Source organism: Boleophthalmus pectinirostris, unplaced genomic scaffold, assembly GCF_026225935.1.
Source record: "Boleophthalmus pectinirostris isolate CB_2022bp ecotype Guang Dong unplaced genomic scaffold, ASM2622593v1 HiC_scaffold_8, whole genome shotgun sequence".
Lineage (NCBI taxonomy): Eukaryota > Metazoa > Chordata > Actinopteri > Gobiiformes > Gobiidae > Boleophthalmus > Boleophthalmus pectinirostris.
The window spans coordinates 37996251-38023199 of NW_026571515.1; the positions used below are offsets into that span (position 1 = coordinate 37996251).

The window sequence follows — 26949 nt, forward strand, 5'->3', positions numbered from 1 at the left end:
AATCCGATCTTTTTTCGCCCGATGTGACCTGTATCTGATCTTTTAATGACAGTCTGAACGACACAGATCAGATTTTTTCAAATGCGACCCAGGACACTTGGATATGTGCTCCTAAAACCGATACATATCCGATCTTTTGACACGTGACTTCAGTCTGAACGGCCAGGTCACATTCATCCCACCTATACGTCAACAATGTACACAAGCGTTCTTCTCGTCAGATGAAAATTGTGTATGAACTCCAAATCAGTTAAGCAGCGAAGCACATCACATCCACACCCACATGTTCCTTTCTACGGACGTTGCTGCCACTGTGCCACAAAACACCACGACCAAAAACCTCATCCTTCTCCTTCTGAATCTCCTCCTTAAAACAAATAAGCTGTACATGCTCTGGCTCTGGTACGACAGAAACTTTAAAATCGCAAAGTTCGCATGCGGGACACTTTTGGGGCGTTTAAAGTTCACACTGGAGATCACATACAAGTCGCATTTAACTGGAAATATCTAGCAAAAAAATCTGGAATTGAGCATTAAACCCTGCAGTCTGAACGTAGCCATAGTGCACATTTAAGCAAAATGTGTCTTGCCCCAGTACAGATTTATTGTAAGCGGCTCTTGAAGTCAAAATAAGTCTGCTGTGCACTGTCCCAGAGTGTTTTGCTTTAATCAGGAAGTGCACGGTTAGCATGCTAGTCGTTGTTAGCTTCACTGCCACAGCGAAACTCAAGCCTGGCCTCTTAAAGTTGCAAAAAGCGCTTAAAAACTCATCGTGGTGAATCATTAGGATGCTCTGAATGCATAAGGTAAGTCAGGAATAACTTTGGAGTACTGCAAACTAGGTCTGTTTTTCATGTATTTTTGTAATGTCAAAAAACATTTACTCTGTGTTGAAATATGAAACACGTTGATGTCATAATATTAAACAAAGTAATTCAATATAGCCTGCGTTTCTTATCTTGTACAGTCGCGAGTATTGAAAAAGGCAGCCAAAATTCTCAGAAGACGCCGCCGCTTGTACTGATTGTGCAGATAATTCTGGTTTGTTTTGCCTATAGTTCTGTGTGTGAACCTGTCAGTCAAAAGTGAGGGCTGCAAAAAACATTTAATGACCATAATTACATAATAAAGGGCCTCCCATTGTCGCTGTGGCTTCGCGGAACTTGTTTGTAGGTGTTCCCTCGACCACACCACGGGATCAGTCCATTCAAAACGCCTGTACTTCATTTCAGCTGGTATGTGCCGTCATGTGTTATGAAACACCTCTGTCTCCATGGAGACGGGAAAACAGCTGCACCGAGCCAAGTTACAGGTCAGGTCTGTGGAGAGGTGAGCCTGTTCACACTCACAGCAAAGTTTTTCAAGGTATTGTTTTCAGTGTTGGGAGTAATGTGTTATGAAAGTAACAAATTACTTTAATCCATTGCTTTTTGATGTAATGCAGTAATGTGAGGCAATACAGGAAAAAAATGGTAATGTTTTACTCGGTACAAATGTCAGTAACGTAATAAAAATACATTTTTAACCTGGACTGAAGTGGCAAATTTTTCGTTTTACTTCATGCAAATTTATTTAAAATCATCGTGATATCAACAGCGGTTAAACGGCATCGTTACGGTTTGAATGTCGGGATGGGCCCAGAGGTGCACCCGCGTAGACCGCCGAGTAACTGCGGTCTCCAGAACTCCATGAGACTAGATTGGTCCTGATTTAATCCTAGTTTAGACCTGGTTTAGACCTGGTTTAATCCTAGTTTAGACCTGGTTTAGACCTGGTTGAGTCCTGGTTGAGTCCTGGTTGAGTCCTGGTTGAGTCCTGGTTGAGTCCTGGTTCAGTTCTGGTTCAGTTCTGGTTCAGTCCTGATTCAGTCCTGGTTCAGTCCTGGTTCAGCTCTGGTTTAGATCTGGTTTAATCCTGGTTCAGTCCTGGTTCAGCCCTGGTTCATGAGACAAAGGACGAGCACAACAACCAAAAATGTTCCTTAATGCGTCTTTAAAGAAATAGACATTAAAGGCCTTGTACACGATTTCTTTCTATGTATTTGAGCGAAATTAGTCTTGCCACAGTACAAATATATTGTATAAACAGCTTTTCAGTCTGCTACATATTGTCTGCAAACAGCAAATCAGGAAATGTACTGTTAGCATGCTACTTGTTGTTAGCAGCAGCAAGACTCAGCTGGTCAGAATGCATAAAGTAAGTGAGTAATTGAAAACTGTTTAAAATGAACTAGTTCTGTTAAAGTTCGAATGTCATTTTGGTCATCGATGAATAAATAAATGAGCAATGGGTTGTTATAAATGAAGGTCAATGAACGAAATAAAACTGCAATGGAAAACTCTACAGGTATATTTAGTTTATTCACACTGGCAGAACAGAGGCCCCGTGTGTTTGACCACATCGAGCTGTGTGTCCACTCAGAGGCTTATCTTATCTTGGAGCTTTAGCCTTGGCCTGGAAAGAGGAAAAATCTTTAAAAGGTAAAAATGTGACACACACTCGGGCTACTACACTCTTAAAAGTCAGTATCCCAGTTATGACAGCATTCTGGATATGGTGTTTTCCTGCGCTCAGAAAAACCAAGTAGTCATATTCCTGTATACGTGCGCCATTAGAGGATCCTGGATATTTACAGTGGTTGCTATGGTAACTATGGTGCAGAAATGGCAAGGAGCTAAACTTTGCAAACTTAAGGCTTTTTAACAGATTTCTAACAGCAAAAAAAGAGACATGCATTTGAATAAGAACATGAGACTTTGGAGCTAAGTGAAAGGCGTTTTCAACTTTTGAGTGAGTAAGTTTAGTAGGTTTTTTATTTATATAGCGCTTTTCACAGACATATGTCACAAAGACGCTTTACAGAGCATTATTTATTCACCTCACTACTATTGTTGCCACAGTTGCCCTGGGACAGACTGACTGAAGCACGGCTGCCAATCGACGCCATCGACCTCTGCGACCACCGCCATCACTCACGCATACCACTTTCATACTAGGCAATGTGGGTGAAGTGCCTTGCCTAAGGACACGACAACAGAGTTTGCAACTGGCGCCCTCCACTGTGTCACAGAGTCAGTTTGGTTCAAGAGCAGCTCAAAGCACCACAGAGGAGAACCTGGTGTTAAAAGGTGGTTGTATTAAACAGCAGACTGCTTTATTTTGTTTACAAGTATAACATATCATTACTTCAAAAGTCCTGCTAAGAGTTTGAGTCATTTTCCAAAAGTTTCTCCTACTATAATTTCTGTTACTTGAGTTTGCACATGCTTAGTACAGCACCAGTTTTGAGAAATCAAGATAATGCTTCTACATGCCACAGTATCCAAGCCAGGCTGGCACCATCTAGTGACTCCGCTCAGTTTCATTTGTCTCCCGCGACTAGGTCAGGAATCAGAATACACTAGACGATTTGCAAGAACCCCGAAAGCACCAGCCAATCAGCGAAGAGCCATACATTCTGTGATGGCAACAATTCCGGAGATCAAGGATTTAAAGCCGGAACAAAGAGAATGTTTGGTGAATTTTATCAAGGGGAAAGACGTTATTGTCCTTCTTCCTATGGGATTTGGGAAAAGCTTAATATACCAGTTAGCTCCATTAGTAATGCATTACATACATCACCACCATATAGCAGCGATTGGTTAAATGAAAAAAGTACTCGCCTACCATCGAGCCAACAAATTCTAACACTGCGAGGTCAGACATTTTCTACGAAGTGAAACCGTCTGATGAATCAGGCCAACAGTATCCTGGATACTCTCAGAAAAACCCAATAAGAGTATCCCGATTTCTCATAACTGGGATATTGGTAAATCCAGGAGACTGAAATCTGGATACCGCGTCTACATGGACACTCACATAACCAGGATACTCAAAAAACCCCATCATAACCGGGACACTCGAGCACATGTAAACACACTCATTGATTTGAATTCAGAATACTGTAGTCATCTACATTTGAACGTTTTCCATAATGCAGACTTGTATGGTTAACTGTATTTTATCAATATGCTTTTTGTCATTCTGGGTATTTTTGCAAGTGGAGATAAAAATATGAACTCGTAAATTTGAAAAAATAAGACATAAAAAAATTCAAAATGGCTAAAATATTACAAAACAGCTTAGAAATGTTGTCAAAATAAGTCTGTATACTAAATCTATAAGCTGCTTGGAGGTTCCAGAGTATGGCATTAAACCTGCCTATCTCCATGAAGACAAGCAGGCAACACAGGCCAGGTGACGGTCAGATCTGTGGAGAGGCGACGCTGCTTGTAAGAATGCATGTTTTTAAGGAATCTTTTCACACTTAAAACACCAGCTGAAGATACTAGATGAGCTTAATGCCATACTGTGGAACATTTCAGACATTTGAAGTAACATCTCCATGGCGACAAGCGAGTGGCGAACCTCCTCCATCAGAAAAGTTTGATTGTTTTAAATTCATGCTATTTAAAAACGCACAAATATACAGATTTTAAAGTTTAATTTGAACTGATAGAAATGTATATTTTTGCAGTGCGCTCCCTCCATCTCCGCTCGGGGCCCTTGGGTGCTACTGGCGCTCTGATAGCCGCTCTCCTTGATCAGGTGACTTGATTAACGATGGGAAAACAGCGCGACCTTCCTGTTTGACTCTTATCACATCAAGTGCAAACAACCAGGAAAATACACTCCAAGAAACCCCCGGCATGCTAACGCTCGCTACGCTATCAATGCTACTTCTGTATGCGCGAGATTAGATACGTCAAAACAGAGCAAGCTAACATGCGCAACGCCATCCGTGCTAATACTGTAAACACTAGATTTGGATCAAGTGACCAGTGGTGACAATATACAGTAATGTAGGTCATTTTGTAGACTTTCTGACCTAGTTAAACTTTATCGCAGTTCTTCATTTGTGATTTATGGACTATGCCGGGATTTAACCAAATCTAAACCAGAACTAAACAGGAATTAAAGAAAAACCCATAAACCATTACTGTTTACACTTCCTTCTGATAAAGAGCCCATCTTACTCATCTTTTCTGATCAGTTTTTTTATGTTGTTTCCTGGAGTTGTGTTTTGTTTCATTCACACATGTTTAACACACAAAACTAGGGTGACCCGACTTTCAAAATAAAAAGAAAAACTGGGACATCCTTGTTTTTTTGGTGGTTGGTAATAAAATTGTGAAACGAGCGCGTAATTAAGGAAAATTGTTATGCAGAGACCATTTATGGCAAACATGTGAGTCATTATAGTCACATTTTCTTTGTGTTTTGGTCGTTTTTAAGCAGATTTTTTTGTATTTTACTTAAACAAATTACAGTTTATGCTCACTTGGGACATTTCTTGTATAAAACTGGGACAAATCACTCGTTTTGGATAAATCCACGAGGACAGGGGACACAGGGCTCAAAACTGGGAGTGTCCCGGGTAAATACAGACATGTGGTCACCCTACACAAACACTGCATATTTAGGCTGAGCTGCTTCACTTTAAAAATACAGGAAGTCCACTGTGTTTTTAAACTCCACAGACCTTCATTAGAATCATTTGGATATTTTCAGCCATGGAATTGGTGATCTCTACTGAAATAAAGGCAAAAGGTAGGAGTTTACAAAGTTGATTAATAGGAGTGTGCAAAAATATCAAAATATCATATCGTTTAATGTGATGATACAGTATTGATATCGTGGGCTGCTGTATCGATATATTGGCAACAGTATGTTTTGGTATATTTTACTAAATTATTTTGTTACAGAGCTACAGTTTTGTTGCTTGTTTAGAGGAAGGAAACTCCTTGATGCGACACATTTGACATTTTCACTGTTTTGATGATTAAAATGTTTGTGTTTCATATGAACTCTGCACAAAAAGTGGTTTAACAAAGACTTTTAGTATCACAGACATGATTTAGACTTTTTTTTTTTTTTGAACCATATCGAATCAATTTGAAATATATCATATCGAATCGAAAGTGCAGTGTATCGAGATACGTATTGTATCATGGCCTGTGTATCGAGGTATGTATCGTATCGGCATCTTCTTAATGATACCCAGCCCTATTGGTTAATAAACATGTCATTTAAAAATTTGTGAAATAAAATGCATGTAGTATATTGGCTTAGAGCACACTTAATAAAAAATAGTCATTACTGGTAAACAGTTAAACATTTTGTATTGAAGGCACTAAAAGTGTTAAGTTTTGTTGTACTAGTTTTGTTTTGTCAAAAAAGATGAAAACTATTAATTACAAAACTACTTAAACCTTTAAGATATATGCTACTTAAATATAGACTGTTAACCTACAAAATTGACTTTATAGTACTTATGGTATGGACTGCTTAAAAATTGTCTGTTAACTCAAAAACCGCATTTTTGTATTCAGTTTTTTTACATAATCAGTTTCATCAATTTTTTTTGAGTGGTCCTAATTTGCCAGGTTTTACAGTGCAGGTATTAACTTGAAAACTATACCACTTCATGACATCACAGCGTGCAACAGAGCATTTTGAGTTTTTGGAGATGCAAACAGCCTAAAAAATGCAGTTTTACTCAAACACGTGTGAATGAAACAAAAAATCCCACAACTCCAGGTCTATTTTAGATGAGGTAACATTATAACACGACTTAAAGCTCACAAGAATCAATTATGCTTAACACTGGACCTTTAATTGTAATGTGAAAAACAAACCTCGAGATCAAACAAAAGAGCGTAAAATCAAACTGTTTTAAACTATAAGAAATTGTAATCTAGCGTCTTTGCAGCTGTACCTATATAATACCAAAATGAGCAGGTTACTTAAGGTGAGAATTACAATGACATAACCGCGAATAGAATGTACAAAAACCTGTTGGTACTTCAATACAAAAGCCCTGACGAAATCACTACACCCCTAAAGTACATCCACTAACGTCATCAGTACTTTAAAGTAGAAAGAAAATAAGTCATGTGACCAGGGAGAGTGATCAATACACACACTGGTGTTTTCTTAAGAAGTATTCATCAGGTAGTAAAAAAAAACAGAACATATTTTTGCAATTCAAGCTGCAACGTGTAGCTTTCTTGGAGGGTTCGCTACTTGCATGCAGTCACAGAGATGTTGTTGCTTTGTCTGGAATGTTCCACAGTATGGCATTAAGCTTGTCCATCTCCATCAAGGCAATTTGGATTCAACAGTCAAGGTATTTTTAAGCAATAAGAAAAACACAAGTGATGGGATACATGTAAAATAGATCAGTTTAATGCCATGTGGTGGAATATTCCAGGTATAGCATTCTACAGCATCTCCATGGCAACAAGCAGGAGGTGGGATCAGAAAAGTTACATGATGCAAAGCTAGCAAGTCTTGGAAGATCTTAAACTGTAAAATGAACCACAGAACTGCAGAAAGGTCATGTTTAGAAAAATGCGCCGCAAGTTCTTATTTTTCTGAACTCTTTTTGCACATTTTTGTTTTGGGAATTTTATAGGGATGTAATAATAACCAAATTATGCCATGCTGTGGAATATTTCAGGTACAGCATTCTACAGCATCTCCATGGCGACAAGCAGGAGGTGGATCCAGAAAAGTTACATGATGCAGAAAGTTAAAACGTGCAAATCGTGGAAGAGAGAGGAACTGTAAAATGAACCACAGAATTGCAGAAATGTCTTGTTTAGAGGAATGAATTTTCATTTGGGGAATTTTACAGGGATGTAACAATAACCGAAATATCGTGATATCGTATCGTCAAAGGTCTCACAATAATATCGTGGGGTGTCTCAATATATCGATTTACAAGTTTCCCTGCTTAAATGCATTGTTTTATAGTAGTAACAGCTAATAAACATCAGGAACTACATCTCCCATGATTCATTTCAGCGCAGACAACATGTAGTTACGTTTTTTACTTGAATTCTTGGGATTTTGACAGTAATAATTCACACCAAAATCTCAAAAAAGCAGCCTATCTACAATTATATCAGCCTCTGCAAAATATTGCAATAAATATTGTACCGTGAGATGCATATCGTGATAGTATCTTATCAAGATTTGGATATCATTAAATCTGTAGAATTTTAATAATATACTTTTGCATGTCCTAGTTCTGCATCACTTTAATAAATGCACCTTAATTAGCTTAATAATGGTTCTGGGTTAGTAATTACTTAATTAATACCCAAACTAACTCCTAACACTATAGTTAAAAAGAGTGAATCATTCTTAGTCATGTTTTTGTTGCTTCATTGGAACTAATTAAAGAGTAGTTTTTTCATCAAAAACATACGCTGTGTTCCACCTTGTGATGATGACATGTGGTAATATTGGAAGTGCTCTACTGTGTTTTTAAACTCCATACACCTTCACTAGAATCATTTGGGTAAATTCAGCCCTGAAACTGCAGATCTCTACTGAACAAAGGGTTAGCTGTTAACTTGAAAACCAGTTCATGACATCACAAGGTGGAACTAGAGATTTTGAGCTTTAGAGATGTTGATGCAAATAACAAAGATTACTTCAGTTTGAATGAAACAAAACTCTAGGTATGTTTTGATAAAGTAACAGCATTCTAACATGGCTTAAAGGTGGATTGTGTAACTTTTCCGGTGCAGTGTCTGTCACCTCCTTGTTTCTATGGAGATGTCATTTCTCTGTCTGGATTGTTCCACAGTATGACATTAAACAGTTTTACTTTACATTTATTCAATTACAGGTGATTTTAGAGCTCAAAAATAGCTAGAAAAATAACATTCTGACTGTGAGCAGGGTTGCCTCTCCACAGATTTGACCTGTAACTTGGTCTGGTTTGGTCTAAATGTCGATAGAAAGGTTTAATGCTGATACTTTACTATGAAGCAAAAACATCTCCATGGAAAAAAGCATCCGACGGACCCTCCATCAGAAAAATTACACAATGCACCTTTAAAGCTCACAAGAGTTAATTTTAGAACTTCTAACCACAAGGTCTGACCACAAGTTGAACGTTGATCATGTGAACACGTCGTGCTCCTCACCTGACCGTCCATCAGCGTAATGCTCTCTGCGGACGGAGACTTTGGGATCTCAGGGTCCACGTGGAGGAGATCCCAGCTGTGCCAAGACGTGAGGCGACCAAAGCGCACCATTTTTATCATGTAGGAAGAAATAACTTACAAAAAAAAAAAATCTCAAAACAACTCAAAAACGTGTCGCGAAAATGTCCAAAAATAGCTTGAAGAGCATTTGGAGATTATCACAAAAGATAAACAAATATTACTGGAGGTTTGAATGAAAATATATAAACAATGAAAGTGTGAAAGTCGAAGTACACAGAAGTAAAAAATATTTCTTTAAAAAGTCCAAATAAATGAGATGAATACAATGCAGAGAGAACCAACTCAGCTCTGTAGGTAGATCTGATTAAAACCTTGATGGTCCAAATTTAGACCAGGTTTAGTTCTAGTTTAGTCCAATTTTAGTCCTGTGGAAAATCCATTGCGCATAATCCACTATGCAAAACCAAGGACTCAGCATGCTGTTAAAAAACCGTGAGGACTTGATTTAGTTTGGACAAGGTTTAGTCCAGATTTAGACCTGGTTTGAATCTTGTTTAGTCCAGCTTCAGTCCTGGTTTAGTCCCATTTAAATAAATCCAACCTGCAGATTCAAGTGTTGACAACTCTATGTATACTACTCCTGGTCTAGCTCTGATTTAGACCCGGTTTAGTCCTCCTTTAGTCCAGCTCTAGACCCAGTGAGTGCACTCTGTAGCACTGTTTCCACTGCTGTGCGTCTGAGCACCTCCAGACAGGCCAACGGTCACAGAGCAGGTGAGATAAGGTGTGTAATCTCCTCTGACACGCTGTGAAGGGGAGGTGCTTTGTTCTACTCACAGCTACACAACAGCAAAAAAAAACACCTGACGCCCTGCCCCCGATGCATCATGAGGGAATAACCGACATCCCCACAGCACATGGAGTCACTCAATTAATTAGGGCATGAGCAGCTAAACAAAGTGTTTTTTTAAGATTTAGAAATATGTGTCATCAAAAACCATAATTATGAACAGAGCGGCACAATATAGTTCATGTTATGTCTTACAGTATGTGACAGATACAAATAATATTGTAATGAAAATAATAGTATTGTGATATTTTGATGCAATTAAATTAACACAAGTAGGTATTTTCTCATCTATGTTCTAATTTCCTCATCACAAACATATGTAGAGTTGTGTTGGAATTGTCAATCTCTACTGAAGTAAAGGTAAAACATAACTGTTAACTTTTATACATGACATCACAGGGTGGAACAGAACATTTTGAGCTTTGGAGGTGTAGACAGACTTATAATAAAGGATTACTCAAGCACGTGTGAATGAAACAAAACATGTTTATGATGAAGTAAACAACATAATAACATGGCCAAAACATCACAGAATCCAGAGCTTTAATATTAACAAGTAAGGCCACCAAGTTCATAGTGCAGCTTTAAAATTCAGTTTGTATAAGTTAAACTAGGGATGTAACAATAACTTAAATATCGTAACATCGTATCGTCAAAGTTCTCACAGTAATATCAAGGGCCATCACAATATATATCGAATTACAAGTCTCTTTGCTTAAATTAAGAGTTACGGGGCAGCAATAGCTAAAAAAGACATAGGGAACTACATAGACCATGATCCTTTGCTCTATTTCAGGGCAGACTATAAGAAGAATTAACAGTTCTAAGCACTTTTAAGTTGTAGTTCTTTGGATTATGTCTTGTCAAAGCATTTTAAGATGAAAAAATTGAATATTAACACTTTTAGTTGTTTAGCCCCTACAAAATATTGCAATAAATATCGTCCCGTGAGATGTATGCCGTGAAAATATCGTACAGAGAGATTTGGATATTGTTACATCCCTAATTGTGAGCCTTCCCACCATATCATGAGCTTTCCCACGATATCGCAATAAATATCGTACCGTGAGGTTCATACCATGACGATATCGTATCGTGAAACGTGGATATCGTTACACCCCAAGTTACAACATCATTTCATGAGTCAGATTTTATATTACGGTCAGACATTTTGTTTGTTGTAATATGGTTATTGCATTAGCTGATAAACAACATTTTACACACTTTATGCCCAAACAATTAAATCCTTCATTTTCTCTCGAGTAAAGGTCTAATGTATGAACTTTACTCAAGTATATGACCAGCTTTATACAGTAGTACTCAGTTAATAAATGATAAATTAAGATAATGGATTATCAATTACATGAAGAATTTCCATTACTCAGCGATATAAAGACTAACAGTGTTAAAGGTGCATTGTGTAAATTTTCTGGTGCAGGGTCTGTCAAATGCTTTACCTTATAGAAATGTTTTTGCTTTGTCTGGAATGTTTCACAGTATGGTATTAAACATTTCTATCTCCATGAAGACCAAAGTAGCCCAAGTTACAGGTCAGATCTGTGGAGAGGCGACCCCACTCACAGTCAGAATGTCTGTTTTTGAGCTCTAAAACCACCTGTAATTGAATAAAAGTAAAGTAGAGCAGTTTAATGTCATACTGTGGAACATTCCAGGCAGAGCAATGACATCTCCATACAAGCACAGTGCACCTTTACCTACATGCTCATTATCACTTGAATGGCAGATGCTTGTCTCCCTGTTAACACACTGTAGTTGTGTAGTTGTAGTCAGCGCTTTTGCCTCTTTCACATGCAATACCTCCTCCATTTGCATTCTTTACACCAAAAAAAAAGAGCATGCATGTTAACATGATACTGTGGTGAATGAGGAGGACATAGGGAATGGGGGAGAGTGGGTTTTTGTTATAGACAGTCCGTGAAACCTGCAAACTAAACACACAGAGAACATTGTATGACCAGGTACAAACTATATGAATATAATATCACTGAATATAATGTGAGCAGAAAAGGCTTTAAGTGTTAATTACTAAAGAATGGGCTACTAAAGAAGTGGCAGTTTCGATATTTGAATGATTAAGCAAAAACTATGAGTCATACCAGTGAGTTTTAAAGTGTGGTCTGCAGAAAACTTTTGTTGTTTTCCCAATGTCCTATGTATGCATCTGTCTTTTTATTTTAATGTTTTTTTTTATTATTATTGAATTAAAATGCATTGTAAAACTTAAATTTAAATTCTGTTAGCAAAATAATCAACTGAAAAAGATCCAGTATCAAAATTTCTTATCTCTCTATATATTATGTTATTGCTTTGACAAGAATGTTCCACAGTATGACATCAAATGCAACTATCTTCATGGAGATAAAGATTAGACATCACCAGGCTACAGGTTATAGGTCAGATCTGTGGAGAGGTGAACCACGTCACAGCAAGAGTAAAAGTTACTGAGTGTATTTGCAATAAACAACCAATTGAATCCATGCAAGATGAGATATGTAGGCTGTTTATAGGCTGACATCTCCATAGAGACTTGCAGGCTGGGAATGTTCCACAGTGCATCTTTAACTAGATCTAAACCAGGACTGTTACATGAATAAACCAGGACTAAATCAGGACTATTTCAGGACTAAACCAGGACTATTACATGAATAAACCAGGACTAAATCAGGACTATTCCAGGACTAAACCAGGACTAAATAAAAACTAAACCAGGACTAAACCAGGACTAAACCAGGACTAGACCAGGACTAGACCAGGACTAGACCAGGACTAGACCAGTACTAGACCAGTACTAGACCAGGACTAAACAAGGACTATTACATGAATAAACCAGGACAAAATAAGAACTATTCCAGGACTAGACCAGGACTAGAACAGGACTAGAACAGGACTATTACTTGAATAAACAAGGACTAAATCAGAACTATTCCAGGACTAAATCAGGACTATTCCAGGACAAAACCAGGACTGAACTGGCACTAAAATGGGACAACTACATGAATAAACCAGGACTAGACCAGGCCTAGACCAGGCCTAGACCAGGACTAGACCAGGCCTAGACCAGGCCTAGACCAGCACTAGACCAGCACTAGACCAGGACTAGACCAGGACTAGACCAGGACTAGACCAGGACTAGACCAGAACTAGACCAGGACTAGACCAGGACTAGACCAGGACTAGTCAGGTCTGAACAAGCCTGCCATGAAACTATTGTATGGTTGAATACATTGAATACCTGCGTACAGATTCCGTCCTAGCGTAGGGCGTTGGGCGTGTTTTGTTCTATATTTAAAAACAGACACAGCGATGACACAAGCTCTGCACCACTCCCTCTGCACCTCCTCTGCTCCTAATGTGAGAATACGTCAAACACAATCAGAACTTTGTATTTTAAACAGTATCTGCTCTGGTGTATCTGGTGGAAACAAAGAGTCGAACTAAACAGACAGTGTAATGCTTCAGGTAGCATATAATAACACAAGACATAATAATAGTACTACTTCCTCATTACTCATTGATTTTGTTCATTGAGTTCTATTAAAATATAAGGCTCTAGATTCACAAAGTGGGTTGTCAAAAGTATTGAAAATCAGATACTCATTGATTGTTAAACTAGTAGAAGAAAGAAAGTACTACAGTTTAATGCTGAAAATCACATTCTATTGTCTAAATAAAGACTTTTTTTTCCTGGAAACAGTATTGTGTATGAAAAGAGTTTGAGTTTCCACTTTGTATCATATATATAACAAAGACCACCATTTATGATGGTAAATGAAAGATTAATTCGTGTTGCTGTTTAATCTCGTTGCAATATTTGTACAAAGGTGGTTTTTAATATAGGTCAGTATTAAAGTTTGTGTAAATCCTGTAACTTTTCTGGTGAAAAATCGGTCAAATGCATGTTATTGCTTTGTCTGGAATGTTTCACAGTATGGAATTAAACCTTTCTATCTTCATGGAGACCAAACCCGACCACGTTATAGGTCAGATCTGTGGAGAGGCGACCCTGCTCACAGTCAGTATACCTGTTTTTCTAGGTGTTTTTGAGCTATAAACCCATCTGTAATAGAATAAATGCAAGATAGTGAGGTTTAATGTCACACTGTGGAACATTCCAGGCCGAGCAATGACATCTCCATAGAAACAAGCAAGTGACTGACCACCCTCCACCAGATGTTACACAGTGAACCTTTAATGATGACAACTAGACTAGTAGAATGATTTGGTTTTCAAAGGCTAATATTTCTTTTCAAAATACAAAAGTGAATAATACTTTCATTATACATTGAGTTTTTCCAGTAATTACTACTAAATTTGATTATTCTACTGGTTGACTTTTTGCCCTGGACAGCATTAAAAGTACATTACAATATCACTATAGGTAGAAATCATGCTCACAAAGTAGTACAGTTATAAAAACTTTACTTTCAAAGGTCTTCAACCCTGTACATTATGTCATTTGAACTTCAGGTTAACTGAAAGCGACACAATAATCAGGTACTTTTCGACGTGCTTTACTATCATACTCGGAACAGTGCAGCACATGGTAGCACAGAAATGAATGACACCGGCAGTTTCTTATCAGTGGACAATGGATATTACCTAATTGAAGTCTGGGTACTTTACTTAAGAGGGCCATAAAACACAGAGTTTCACTTTTTAAACAATGCACTGATGTTTCATTTATCACCGCAAGGAAAGTTATATGTGGATTTCAATTCATACACTAATACTACTAATATTAATTAAATATTATACCATACATATCTATACTGTGTCCTTACATAACAATAATTTCCCAGTTAACCTTATAGAAACCTTTAGGTGCAAATTATAATTATAGTTTATTAATATGTATTGTCACATTATAATGGGATAAGTGTAAGTATTTCATAGTAGTGACCCAGTAGTTATTCGATGTTGTTATTTTATGTTTCTATGTTATTATTTTATCTTATTCTATGTTATTATGTTTTATTTCTATGTTATCATTTTATGTTATTCTGTGTTATTATTTTATGTTTTTTATGTTATTTCATGTTTCTATGTTATTTTATGTTAATCTACATCAAGGGTGTCCAAACTTTTTTTTTTTTTTTTTTAAATCAAGGGCCACATATCTAAACCCAGACAAAGCAGAGGGCCAATCGAGAGCCATAGACTGGTGCTCATTACAGTGAATAATTGAAATATGTGCAAGTTTAACACGTTTAAAGATCCTCAAAGCCAGACACTAAATAAGAATTGGCTTTATAAAGGTAGATTTTCAAAAAACTTGCAATAAAAAGTTAATTCTTCATTGATACAAGGTAATTTGGGCCAATTCTCTTGGAAGCCTGAGGGCCAAGAAAAATTTGTCTGAGGGCTGCATTTGGCCAATGGGCCATAGTTTGGACATGTCTGTTCTACATTATTATGTAGAACATTACTATGTTATTGTTTTATGCTATTCTGTTATTATTTCATTTTTCTCTGTTATTTTATGCTATTCTATGTTATTACTTTATGTTTCTATGTTATTATTTTATGTTTCTATGTTGTTTTATGCTATTCTATTTTATGATTTTATGTTGTTCTGTTATTATTTTATGTTTCTATGTTATTTTATGCTATTCTATGTTATGATTTTATGTTATTCTGTTATTATTTTCATTTACTTTTTAAAAAATATTCGTTTGGCCAATACGCCTCTAGCCTGTTTATGTACAAATATAGTGCTGCTAAATTTAAAGGTTCAGTATGTAACATTTGTGGTGGAGGGCTTCTTGTCTCCATGGAGATGTTAATACTTTACCTAGAATGTCCCATAGTACAGCATTAAATGCATGTAGACGAGGAGATATCGCCACCAGGCCAAGTTACAAGTCAGAGTATTACCAAAACAAACATCTATAACTGACAGGTCTATTTCAGGCACTAACATCGCCACGGAGACAAGCGTCAGAAAAGTTACACGGTGCACATTTAAGATCACAATCTCAGCAGTGAGTAATGAAGGTTTATCAATCCAAATCTTCATGTGATCAGGCAGTTAAAGTGAAATTCTTGGGGACTTACTCCACAAAGATGAGTCAGAGGTATGAGAGATTCCTTATTAAGTTGGCATAATTATTGAGTAATATCGAAACTACGGTTCAACAACAAACAGCAAAACCAGTCCAACGCATATACAGCCCCCGCATGTGAAAACAAAGGCTTTTTCTATTGAAGCGTGAGTAATGAAGGAGTCACCTAATAAAAAACTTAAATATAAAATATTATTATTGCTGCTTATTGTTACAGGTAATACAGTGGAATCAAGATAAAAGGGAAGTGCTTAAAGAATTAAAGGAATGCATAGATTTAAAATGCAACCACAAGCCCTGCTCACTGAAGTCAAAACAGACTTACTGTGTACTGTCTGCAACTGATTACAAAGAATTTTACGAAAGTTCACAAAATCAGGAAGTGCGTGGTTAGCATGTCAGTTAGATGTTGTTGGCAAACTCCGGTCTGTTCTCAAAGTTGTGAAAAGCGCTTATAAACTCATCACGGTGAATAAATTTTTTCATGTTTCTCAGGTTTTTAAGATGGTAAAAATCAAGTACAGGGCTTTTAATCACAATCAGTTTGAATGATCAATTAGCAAAGTTAAAATATTTTAAGGAAATATTGAGGTAAAATGGGATAATTTAATAGCCAGGCTGGCGCTCTGCTCAATTTCATTTCTCTCCAGCAACTAGGTCAGGAACCAAAATACAATAGACGGTTCGCAAAAACAAACTGCAAGTTCGGGCACCAGCCAATTAGCGAAGAGTGATATATTCAGTGTTGTCAACAATTCCCGAGATTAAGGATTTAAAGCCGGAATAAAGAGAATGTTTGGTGAATTTCATCAAGGGGAAAGACGTTATTGTCCTTCTTCCTACAGGATTTGGGAAAAGCTTAATATACCACTTAGCCTTTGTAAGAGGTGCATTACATACATCATGACCAAATAGCAGTGATTGGTTAAGTAACAAAAAGTATCCGTCTACCGTCGAGCTAAGGCTGCAAGGTCAGACGGTTTCTACGAAGTGAAACGAAGTAAAACCATCTAATGAATCAGGCTAATAATTTCATCTGCAAACAATAAAATATCCAGTCTTATAATGTATAAAGCTTGTTCTGAAAAGCATGGGATTATTTTCTCAAATGTTAAAGGTGCATTGTTTAACTTTTCACAGTATAGTATGTTTCTGTGTCCATGAAGACCAGAACAGCCCAAGTTAAAGGTCAGATCTATGGAGAGGCACTCAGAATGCTTTAAATTGTTTTTCTAGGTATTTTTAAGCTATAAAACCACCTCTAATGGAATAAAATGTAGAGCTGTTTAATGTCATACTGTGGGACATTCCAGGCTGAGCAGTGACATCTCCATGGAGACAAGCATTTGATGGACCCTCTGCCAGAAAGTTGCATAATGCACCTTTAATTCTACAGGATGTAAGAAGAATTAGGACGCAAACTAACTTTGAAATTCGAAAACTTACATCTAAAATCACAAGTATCCTATTTTATTTAACTCCTGCGAAATTAGCTGCAAAGGATCATGGTCATTGTAGTTCCACAGTGCATTTTAACGAACTGTAAACCAAGGATCTTAAAATATACAATAATACACACGTTTGGTAAAAAAATGTTGTATAATGTAGCCAATGTTGTTACATCCATTTAAAATTATTGATAACGGACTAATTTTCTTGTGTAACAAGTCCAAAATGCAGACTGGTGCATTATGGGAACTATGCGGCGTTTGTCTGTAAATGCGTTCGACCAATCAGAACGCTCCGGACTCCCTATTGTAAAGTAATCCATCAGAAATATCAAAGCTCTAACAAAATGTCTCTCTTCTATAAAATGGACCTGATAAGCAATAAAGAAACGTTATAAAAATTCTTTGTCAACAGCCTTATAAAAGAAATCTCAACAAAGAGCAAATGGTCACTCGCAGGTCAATCATTACAAAATATAGCCTATTATAATTGCAATATGAATGTTGTTTATTTGAACTGATTGTTAAAATTGTATTCTGTTTAAATATATTCTTTAAACAAACATGCAAAAGTGGACTATTGGGTTCAATGTCCTGTTTATTGGCGCCGTTTTTAGGACGGTTAACAATTCAAAAGATATCAAGTGTTTGTTTTGTTAATCGCTATGGCAACAGTGCTATCTTCATTACTCTGAAACTCTTGGCTAGTTATGCTGTTGTTGAAGGGCTGTGTTTTGTACTCCGCTGGAATGAATCTTGAGTGATAGTTCAAATTGAAAGCAACGTGTGTCTTTTTGTTTCGGAGTCCATCACCTTCTTGTTTCCATGGATATGTCATTGCTCTGTTTAGAATGTTCCACAGTATGACATTAAAACAGATCTGGCTTATATTAATCCAGTTACAAGTGGTTTTATAGCTTCAAAATACCTAGAAAACAGGCATTCTGACTGTGAATGAGGTGGCCTCTCCATAGATCTGACCTGTAACTTGGTCTGGTTTGGTTTGAAGATAGAAAGATTTAATTCCAGACAAAGCAACCTCTCCAGAAAAAAAGAAAAGCGTTTGATGGCCCCTCCACTAGAAAAGCTACATAATCCACCTTTAATGAAAACAAGTCCAAATCTATTTAAGTCTAAAAAACTAAAATATTCAGAAATGGTTAATCCTCCAGTTAAGTACTCTTGACTCCTACCTCAAGATATCCCAGTGGCATTGAAGGATGGGTCAAATACAAAGAACAAAGTACCCTACATGGACAATAATGTACCTTACTTTTAGTCTGTAAATAATGAAATGTTATACCATCAAAATACTCAAAACTTGGAATTTGTATAATTTTCTCTATATTGTTTTTTCACAGAGGCCATCATTTCACAGCGGTGCCTGAGCTGCTGCCATAGAAACATGGACTGAATTAAAAAGTTCTCATAAAGTTCTCATAAAATCATCAGCTGGGACAGTGTGTCACATGTTTGTTTAGTATCAGTAAAACAGAAGGATCAGGGCTCCGACAGGGCAACAAGAAGTCTGGAGGAAATAAAACTGCCATATCTGCAAAACTGCAATAGTGAATAGTGCTGGAAATCACCGGGTCCTTCACTAGTTGAAATGATACACCATACATGGCTCATGATACGATATTATCACAATATCTATCTATATACTTTAATTTAGCTCCATAAAATCTATTCTAATCTATTTTAATCATCAAAATAGTGAATATGTCAAGTGTATTACATAAACATAAAAACTTTCTTTCCACTAAATAAGCAATAAAATTTCTAAAAACAAAAAAATAATAATAATAATATGTAATGTAATAATATAAACTAATGGGACAAGATGAAAAAAATTTGGGACAAATGTAGATGTTCAAAACAGTCATTATTGGCTCATTATGAACCACTAAACCACTAAAACATAAACAACTACTGCCCCCTTGAGGTCGCCACAGGACTCTGCATATCACTACAGCCTCACAGCCCCAGTCTGTGCCACACTCAGCCCCAGTGCAGTTTACACAGCTCTCCACAGTAACGCGCTGTGTTTGGTGGTTACAGAGACTAACCCAGACTCCAGGCCGCAGACGACAGTAAAAGCTCTTATCTGAGCGCCTCTATCTGTTTCCTGGTGTTTCCTGCTAATTCAACGCCCCAAGCTGCTGGGCTACGAGCTGCAGTCTGTGCAAGTTACAAATGTTACGCAATTCTGATTTAGTTTAACTGAACGCTTTTGCCTAAATCTCTCTACTTTTAGTCAAGATTTAAGACATATTAAAACTTACATGCATGAGTTTCAGATTTGTGTTACAGGTGACATTTAGAGGTCTTTTCACGATGCACAACATGTAAGAATTTTCTTTTCATTTGTGAATTGCTATAGTAACAGTCCTAGTCCTAATTGTTCATAATTCTGACTGAAACCCATGGATATAGGACAAAATTTGGGGATTTGAGGACTAAACCAGGTCTAGAACAGGACCAACCCAAGTCTATATCAGGACCAAACCAGGAAGTGTAAATGCAGACTTAGTGATTTTAAGATTTATTTAGGTTTCTGGTTTAGTTGGCGCTTGGTTCTAGTCTTTACTATTTGTTTTTAGTTCATTTTTTAAGGAAAAGTCTTTTATTGAGACTATTAATAAAAAATATAACTTTGATGAAAACTATGATGACATACACCACAGGCCAGCTGGCTATAGTACTAGTCATCTCAAAAGTGTTGTTCTTCACTCTTCACTCCAGCTGTCTGGGAGTACACGGCAAATAAGTAATTGATGTTCTTTTAAAAAGACTTGTAAAATGTTTAAATTAACTGTATGGAGGAGGACTGGAGTGATTTCAATGCTGTTATGAATACGCATGAATTGTATTTGTTATTTGTGTTAATGTTATAGTACAGGGGTCTCTAACCTTTTTTTTTTTTTTACCCTTTACGAAACAAACATGCTCGAGAGCTTCCAACTTCAGCACTCACAAAGAAACTGAGTAAATATAAGAGCCATAGCAAGCCTTCGATGGGGGAAGAGGTAGATGCTTATGAAACATAAACCATTATCCATTTATTACTGATAAAATGATATATTTACAATTAGTTAATTAATCAGTAATTAATCATATTTTACTTATTATCCACAACACATAGAATTAAGAAATCCTTTTGGTGAGCTGCTTGGAAGCGGGTGGAGAGCTACTGGGAGCTCCCGAGCTACACATTGGAGACCCCTGGACCTCAGGAAGGTGGAAGTTAATGGGGATCCAAATAAATAAATAAAAACAAATTCATTTTGTATAAGGACCAAAATAATTGTGGAGTCCAGGAAGAATAGTTATCACTGAGGTAATAATTAATGTGGATCCAGAACCAAGAAGGTGGAACTAGCTGGAAGAAGAGCAGGTGAGCTGATTTGTGCTGTTCAAAAAGCAGGGAACATTACAGTTACAAGCTTTCAGCAGTTACAGCACTATCTTTTACCTTTTCATAAATGTTTGCTCATGTGTGCACTGTGTCACCATAGCAACTGATAAACATTCCACCATAGGCAAACATGTAGAACACCCCCAATGTGATGTCACTGTAAAGTATCAGTACCTTATACAGAGAGTGTATGGAAGCACATCTGTATGAGTCCTGTATGATCCACACAGACAGACAGAGAGAGCAGTGACAGTCTCCTGAGTCAATCAGATAGTTTTGGTGAGTTCTTCTCACAGTGACACCACACTGACGCTTATATGTGTGTGTGTCAAAGCTACTGGCTGCTCTCACATGACATCACCACATTATGCACCATTACACAGGTCCGAGCAGCTGTGGCTACGAGGGGACGAGACTACAGGATCTCCTGACATAAACTCTTACAAGGTAAAACTGCTACAAGATTGTGAAACATCAGGAAAATGATCTCATGAGACTGTTTACATTTGGCTTGGACAAAAATAGGGCTGGCTAGTAGGGATGTAACAATAACCAAACAAAAATCATGATATCGTGGTATCGTCAAAAGTCAATAATATCGTGGACTGTCACAATATATCGAATCACAAGTTTCTTTGCTTAAATGCATGGTTTTACTGTAGCAACAGCTTATAAATATAGAGAACTACATATACTATGATTCATTTCAGTGTAGACAACATGAAGAGATATGTTTTTTCTTGAATTGTTGACATTATGACGGTAATAATTAGGCGTGTAACGATATCCAAGTCTCACGATCTGACATCGTCACGGTATGAACTTCCCTGTATGATATTTATTGCAATATCGTAGGAAAACTCACGATATGGTGGGGAGGCTCACGATTAGAGATGTAACAATATCCAAATCTCTCTGTACGGTATTTTCACAATATACATCTCACGGTACAATATTATTGTGATATTTTGTGGAGGCTAAACAGCTAAAGCTGTTAATATGCTACTTTTTCCTCTTAAAATTCCTTGACAAGACTTAATCCAAAGAACTAAGTCTTAAAAGTAAGTGCTTAGAACTGTTATTTCTTCTTACAGTCTACACTGAAATGGAGCAAAAGATCATGGTCTATGTAGTTCCCTAGTTATTGCTGCACCATTACGCTTAACTTAAGCAAAGAGATTTGTAATTCGATATATTGTGATGATCCACGATATTATTGCGAGAACTTTGACGATACGATATCACAATATTTCAGTTATTGTTACATCCCTAGTAATAATTCACACCAAAATCTTGTCAAGGTATTTTAAAAGCAAAAAAAGTGTCTTATCTACAACTATATCAGCCTCTTCAAAATATTGCAATAAATATCATACCGTGAGAAGCATATCGTGAGATTTGGATATCGTTACATCCCTATTGGCTATGATTGTCAAAAGATAATCAGAAATCAAATACTATTAAAAGCTTATTGGTCAACTAAAAAGAGGGCAGGGTAAAAGCTCTCAAAACATCTTTATGTATCTCTATGAATCAGAACTTGTTTGTTCAGGATTAGCAGTTAAAACTACAGAATCAAATGAAGTCGTATTATTAAAAAGAGCAAAAAACTAAGCGTCTATATTGCACTTCTTTCTTGTGTTTTGTTTCATTCACACAAGTTGAACACACAAACCCTGCCTATTTAAGCCGAGTTCCTCTCTCAAACTGAAAACACTATGTTCCAGTCTAATAATAAAAGGTTACTCAAACACGTGTGAATGAAACAAAACAACTCCCGGTGTGATTCTGAGGAGGTAACATTATAACATGGCGAAAAGTTCACGAGTCAATTTTCTGTAATATAGGACGTTTAACCCAAACACAAATCCAATACAAAAGTCTATTCATTTTTACCATCATGAAAAATATAAAATTACATGACTGATGTTGTGGTTAGTGGATTAAGACTTTAACCTCGAAGCACCACCAGCAGCTGAACCCAAGTTATTCCAAGTTCAACAACAAGCTCGGCCAGGAATATACAAAGCAAATGTACCAGAAAATTGCCGTATCCTGTTTTGGAATAACTCTGGAGCGGCATTTAGCAACCAGAAAAATATTCCTACAGTGACAGACGGATTGAGGTAACAGATCGGATGGTGTCGTCCCGAGGCATTATGGGACATGAGGAGAGGTTCGAGGTCGGGCGTGTCTATGTTTAGGTTACATTGAGAAAGCGGAGATAGCAATAAGAGCCTCAGTTCACAGGGATATTATAGGCCAATAGGGATTTTAAAGGTACGTTATAGATAGAGAGTCCGCCACGTCGCCACCTCTTCGTCTCCATGGTGATGTGATTGCATTGCCTGGTATGTTTATAGTGTAGCTTTAAATGGCATCCTTCAGCAAATCCAGGTTTGTGAAGTGTTCCTCCGTGAAGTTAGCACATACAAAAAGCATCTTGGGCACATTCCTAGGCACATTTCCCCAGAAAAATAAAAGTAATCCAAGTACAAGTTTTCCGCACTATAGGGCGCACTTAAAAGCCTTTAATTTCATCTAAAAATGGCCGCGCACCTTATAATCCAGAGCGCCTTATATATGAATTTATTGGGGTGTCTTCGTACGACTTTAGTAAACTATAAAGCTGCACCACTTGCAGCATTATGGTATTCAGGAGCATCGCGGAGTAATACATACTGTGATTCCTTTTAATATCAAAATGCACCTGTCAAGAGACACGCTTACAATGCCGACTTTAAACTCAAGGATGTTATAAAGTGAAAGTGCGAGCTGCGTGGAAGCAGTGGATGAGAGAAGGGGAACACAAATTCACCAAGACAGAGAGACAGCACCAAGCGACTTACGCCACGATCTGCCAACGGATCGTGGACGCCCGGGCTAAAGATCAGTATCAACTGTGGTCCGAGCTTTCACCAAGACCAGAATCATCACTGAACTGCCAGGTAACAGTAACCACACTGACTCGGATAATGACGAGAGGGATGTGGGCATGCTGGACGCCGTAATCACCCAACTGTTTTAACAATTATGACTTATTGTGAATATACTAACAATTTAGCATCTCAGACAGTGATTTTTTTATGCGTTACAAGTGAACAAAGTTGAGAGTTACTGTGAAAGCATTAAATAAAATTTGACTGACTTATCTAACTGTTGAGTTTCATTTAATGTGCCTTTTAGTCTGGTGCGGTTTATATGTGAAAAAAGTTTGAAAATAGACCATTTAGTGACAGTGCACCTAATAATCCAGAGTGCCCTATAGTGCAGAAAATACAGTAGTTCTCAGCGGAGATTTTATGGAGATTTCCTCTGAAATTCAATGACGTAACAGATAGAAGTAAATGAACATTGTATATCTATTTAGACCGGAATTCAAAGTCCAAAAAAGGTGTCTAAAAATATAAAGATATCTTTGCAAGAACTTTATGGCTTAAACTGATCTTTTTTTGCGTCAATACAGACCTTATATACCCAGAAAACACTATCAAAAAGCTGAAAAAGTTGGTTTAGCATTGTATGTGTTCTTTAAAATGTATCTAGCCCCATGCAAACAATCAGGTGACGCCACAAGGTCAGTTACATATCAGATCTGTGCATAGGGGGGCCAAGGTCATTGTATGAAAGCAAGTTTTTCCGGTATGTTTTAGCAATAAAATGCATGTAATTGAATAAATCCAGGCTAGATAGAGTTTACTGTCATAACGGAGGATAATCCAGGCAAAGCAATAACATCGCCAAGGAGACAAGAAGGAGCCGCACCCATACCAGAAAAGTTATATAGATTGTGTCTTATTTTTCTATATAACTTAAATACACGACATAAAATCGGGTCCCAAGCTTTTCTCATAGAAGGTCACATCCTGAAACAGACCACGTAGAGACTGGTGGTCAATACTGTGAATCGTTAAAAAAGTAGCTTTTATCTGAGGTTTTCAAGCGTTACCATAACTTAATTCAGAGCCTTCAACATGGTTAGTCATTTAAGTAATACTGGTGGAAGATTTAAAACTAGCAGTAAAAAAGGTCCACTGCAACAGAAAGCCTGAGGGCCAAGAAAAGTTGTCCTGCGGGCCGCTTTTGGTCCCCGGGACATATTTTGGACACCCCTGCTTTAGACAGATGAGCAGAGGTGTTGTACTCACCAGCAGGTCGATGCCCTCCTTCCTGCCCAGTGAGCCGTGCTCCGCCCTCTCCCTCTCCGCTCCGGGCGTGAGGATGAACTGGCTCTGAGCGCCGGACGCCTTCATGTTGGGTAAACTGAGAGAACGCAAGTCCTTCACCCCCTGCTCCACCTTCAGCTCGTCACCGGGGCGCGCTAGAGGGAACAACAACAAAAACAGGTTGGAGAGTGTGGCTTTTATATGAGTCAGGACACCTTTGCTTTGTTATTTCTATTTTGGTACTTTGATAACTTAGATCAATTATTATATGATGAAATGAAACAGAAAACACACACTAAAGTTCTTGTAGAGGTGCAAATGCAAAGAACAGCAATATAAACATGACAAAACGCATCGCATGCTCACAGTTATACTGTGCTCCAAAGCAAGAAAAATTATCTGACAAAGGCTTTTTTGTCAAAACATTTAAAAACAAAGAAAAAGCTTAGTACCCCGCATGTGAATTCAGTGTCAACTGAACAAAGGAGAGTTTATCGCTGCTACCTGTTTCTTGTCATGGAGTTCAACAATGACTTTCTAAGATGTGAAAGTAAACGCGACATTCTAAAATAAGAGGACATGTTTGTCCAAACAATTACAATGATTTTTTTTTTTTTTTGTCTTTCAAGCAGCAGAACTTCTGGGGCATAAACCAAAGAGAATAAAATATCAAAATTGAAATAGGCATGATGATGTTTTTGATTAGTGTTATTTGAAATCAATTTTTGATTTTGTGTTTAAATGAAGAATGGAAAAAACGGACAACAGCCATTTCCCGTTTCCATGACTTAAACTGCGCTGATGGACTTTTGCACTGCATACGGACTGAACCAGGACTAAACCAGGACTAATCCCGGACTAAAACAGGACTAAAACAGGACTGAGTGTCGGGATAGGCCAGGAGGTGACTGTCAGGTGATCAAGAGTGAGATCAGGACCAGACTAAGACTGGGCCCATACCAGGACTAGACGAAGACTGAGACTATGACTGAGACCAGGACTGAGACCGGTTTAGTCCTGGTTTACTCCTGGTTCAGTTCTGGTTGGTTTAGACCTGGTTTAGACCTGGTTCAGTCCTGGTTGGTTTAGACCTGGTTTAGACCTGGTTCAGTCCTGGTTCAGTCCGTATGCGGCGCAAAAGTCCGGCATCGCAGTTTAAGTCACAGAAACGGAAAATTATCCGTTATCTGTTTTTTCGATTATTCATTTAAACACAAAATCGAAAACTGAAAAAATAAATCGTTATCCATTTGTTTTGGTTTTGGAGAGAAATAATGAAGAAAATAGTTTGTTCATTTTATTATTTTTGATTTTATTTTGAAAACCAAATAAACTAATGATACACGGATTAGTTGGGCCCTCTCGGAGCAGCAGTGGCAATGAGTGAAATGTACCAACAAATGCTCATTGCTTTATATGAACACCGTGTTTTGGCAGGCCCCAGCATTAAGTCACTTTCACCCAAATTTATAGCGACAGCCTCTTTTGATGAGAGCACTTGACTAAACAATTGAGAAGTGTCTCTTTGCTCCTCACTTCCTGTAGCTTTAGAGCGTGAAGAGATCCAAGTGTCCAACAACCCCTTCTATAGAATCCTAATCAGCCACACACAGGGGCTCTCTTATACGGAACAAACGCGCTCTTCTCTTCTTTAACGGAAACTACAACATGGCGATGAGAGAAAGTCATTTGAATTTCCACAGAACTGAAGCAGCTGTTGTGAAAATATGTGATGGCATTTTTGGGATGTGGTCAGAGGAGGGTTCACCGTAAATGACTGACCACATAAGCTATTATCTCTGCTCTTTTTCAGTGGAAGGGCTCAAGAGGAAACACCTGTCGTTTTGCACACTCATAGATAAAACAGTACAAGAAGTGTTAAACTAAGCCATGAGAAAATAAAAACGGAATCTATGCGGTATTCAGGGTCTTTTGAAATGAATTTTGGACACTTAAGTTCTGTTTTTAAGTTATGAATTGAA

General features: G+C 37.5%; 1 protein-coding gene across 1 annotated transcript in view; it reads right to left on the reverse strand.

Moving 5' to 3' along the window:
- plekhg5b (pleckstrin homology domain containing, family G (with RhoGef domain) member 5b) overlaps window positions 1-26949 on the reverse strand; it is a 196708-nt gene that overhangs the window by 35014 nt on the left and 134745 nt on the right. The window contains 1 exon segment of the mRNA XM_055165759.1: window positions 24950-25122. Coding sequence (XP_055021734.1) covers window positions 24950-25122 — 173 coding nt within the window.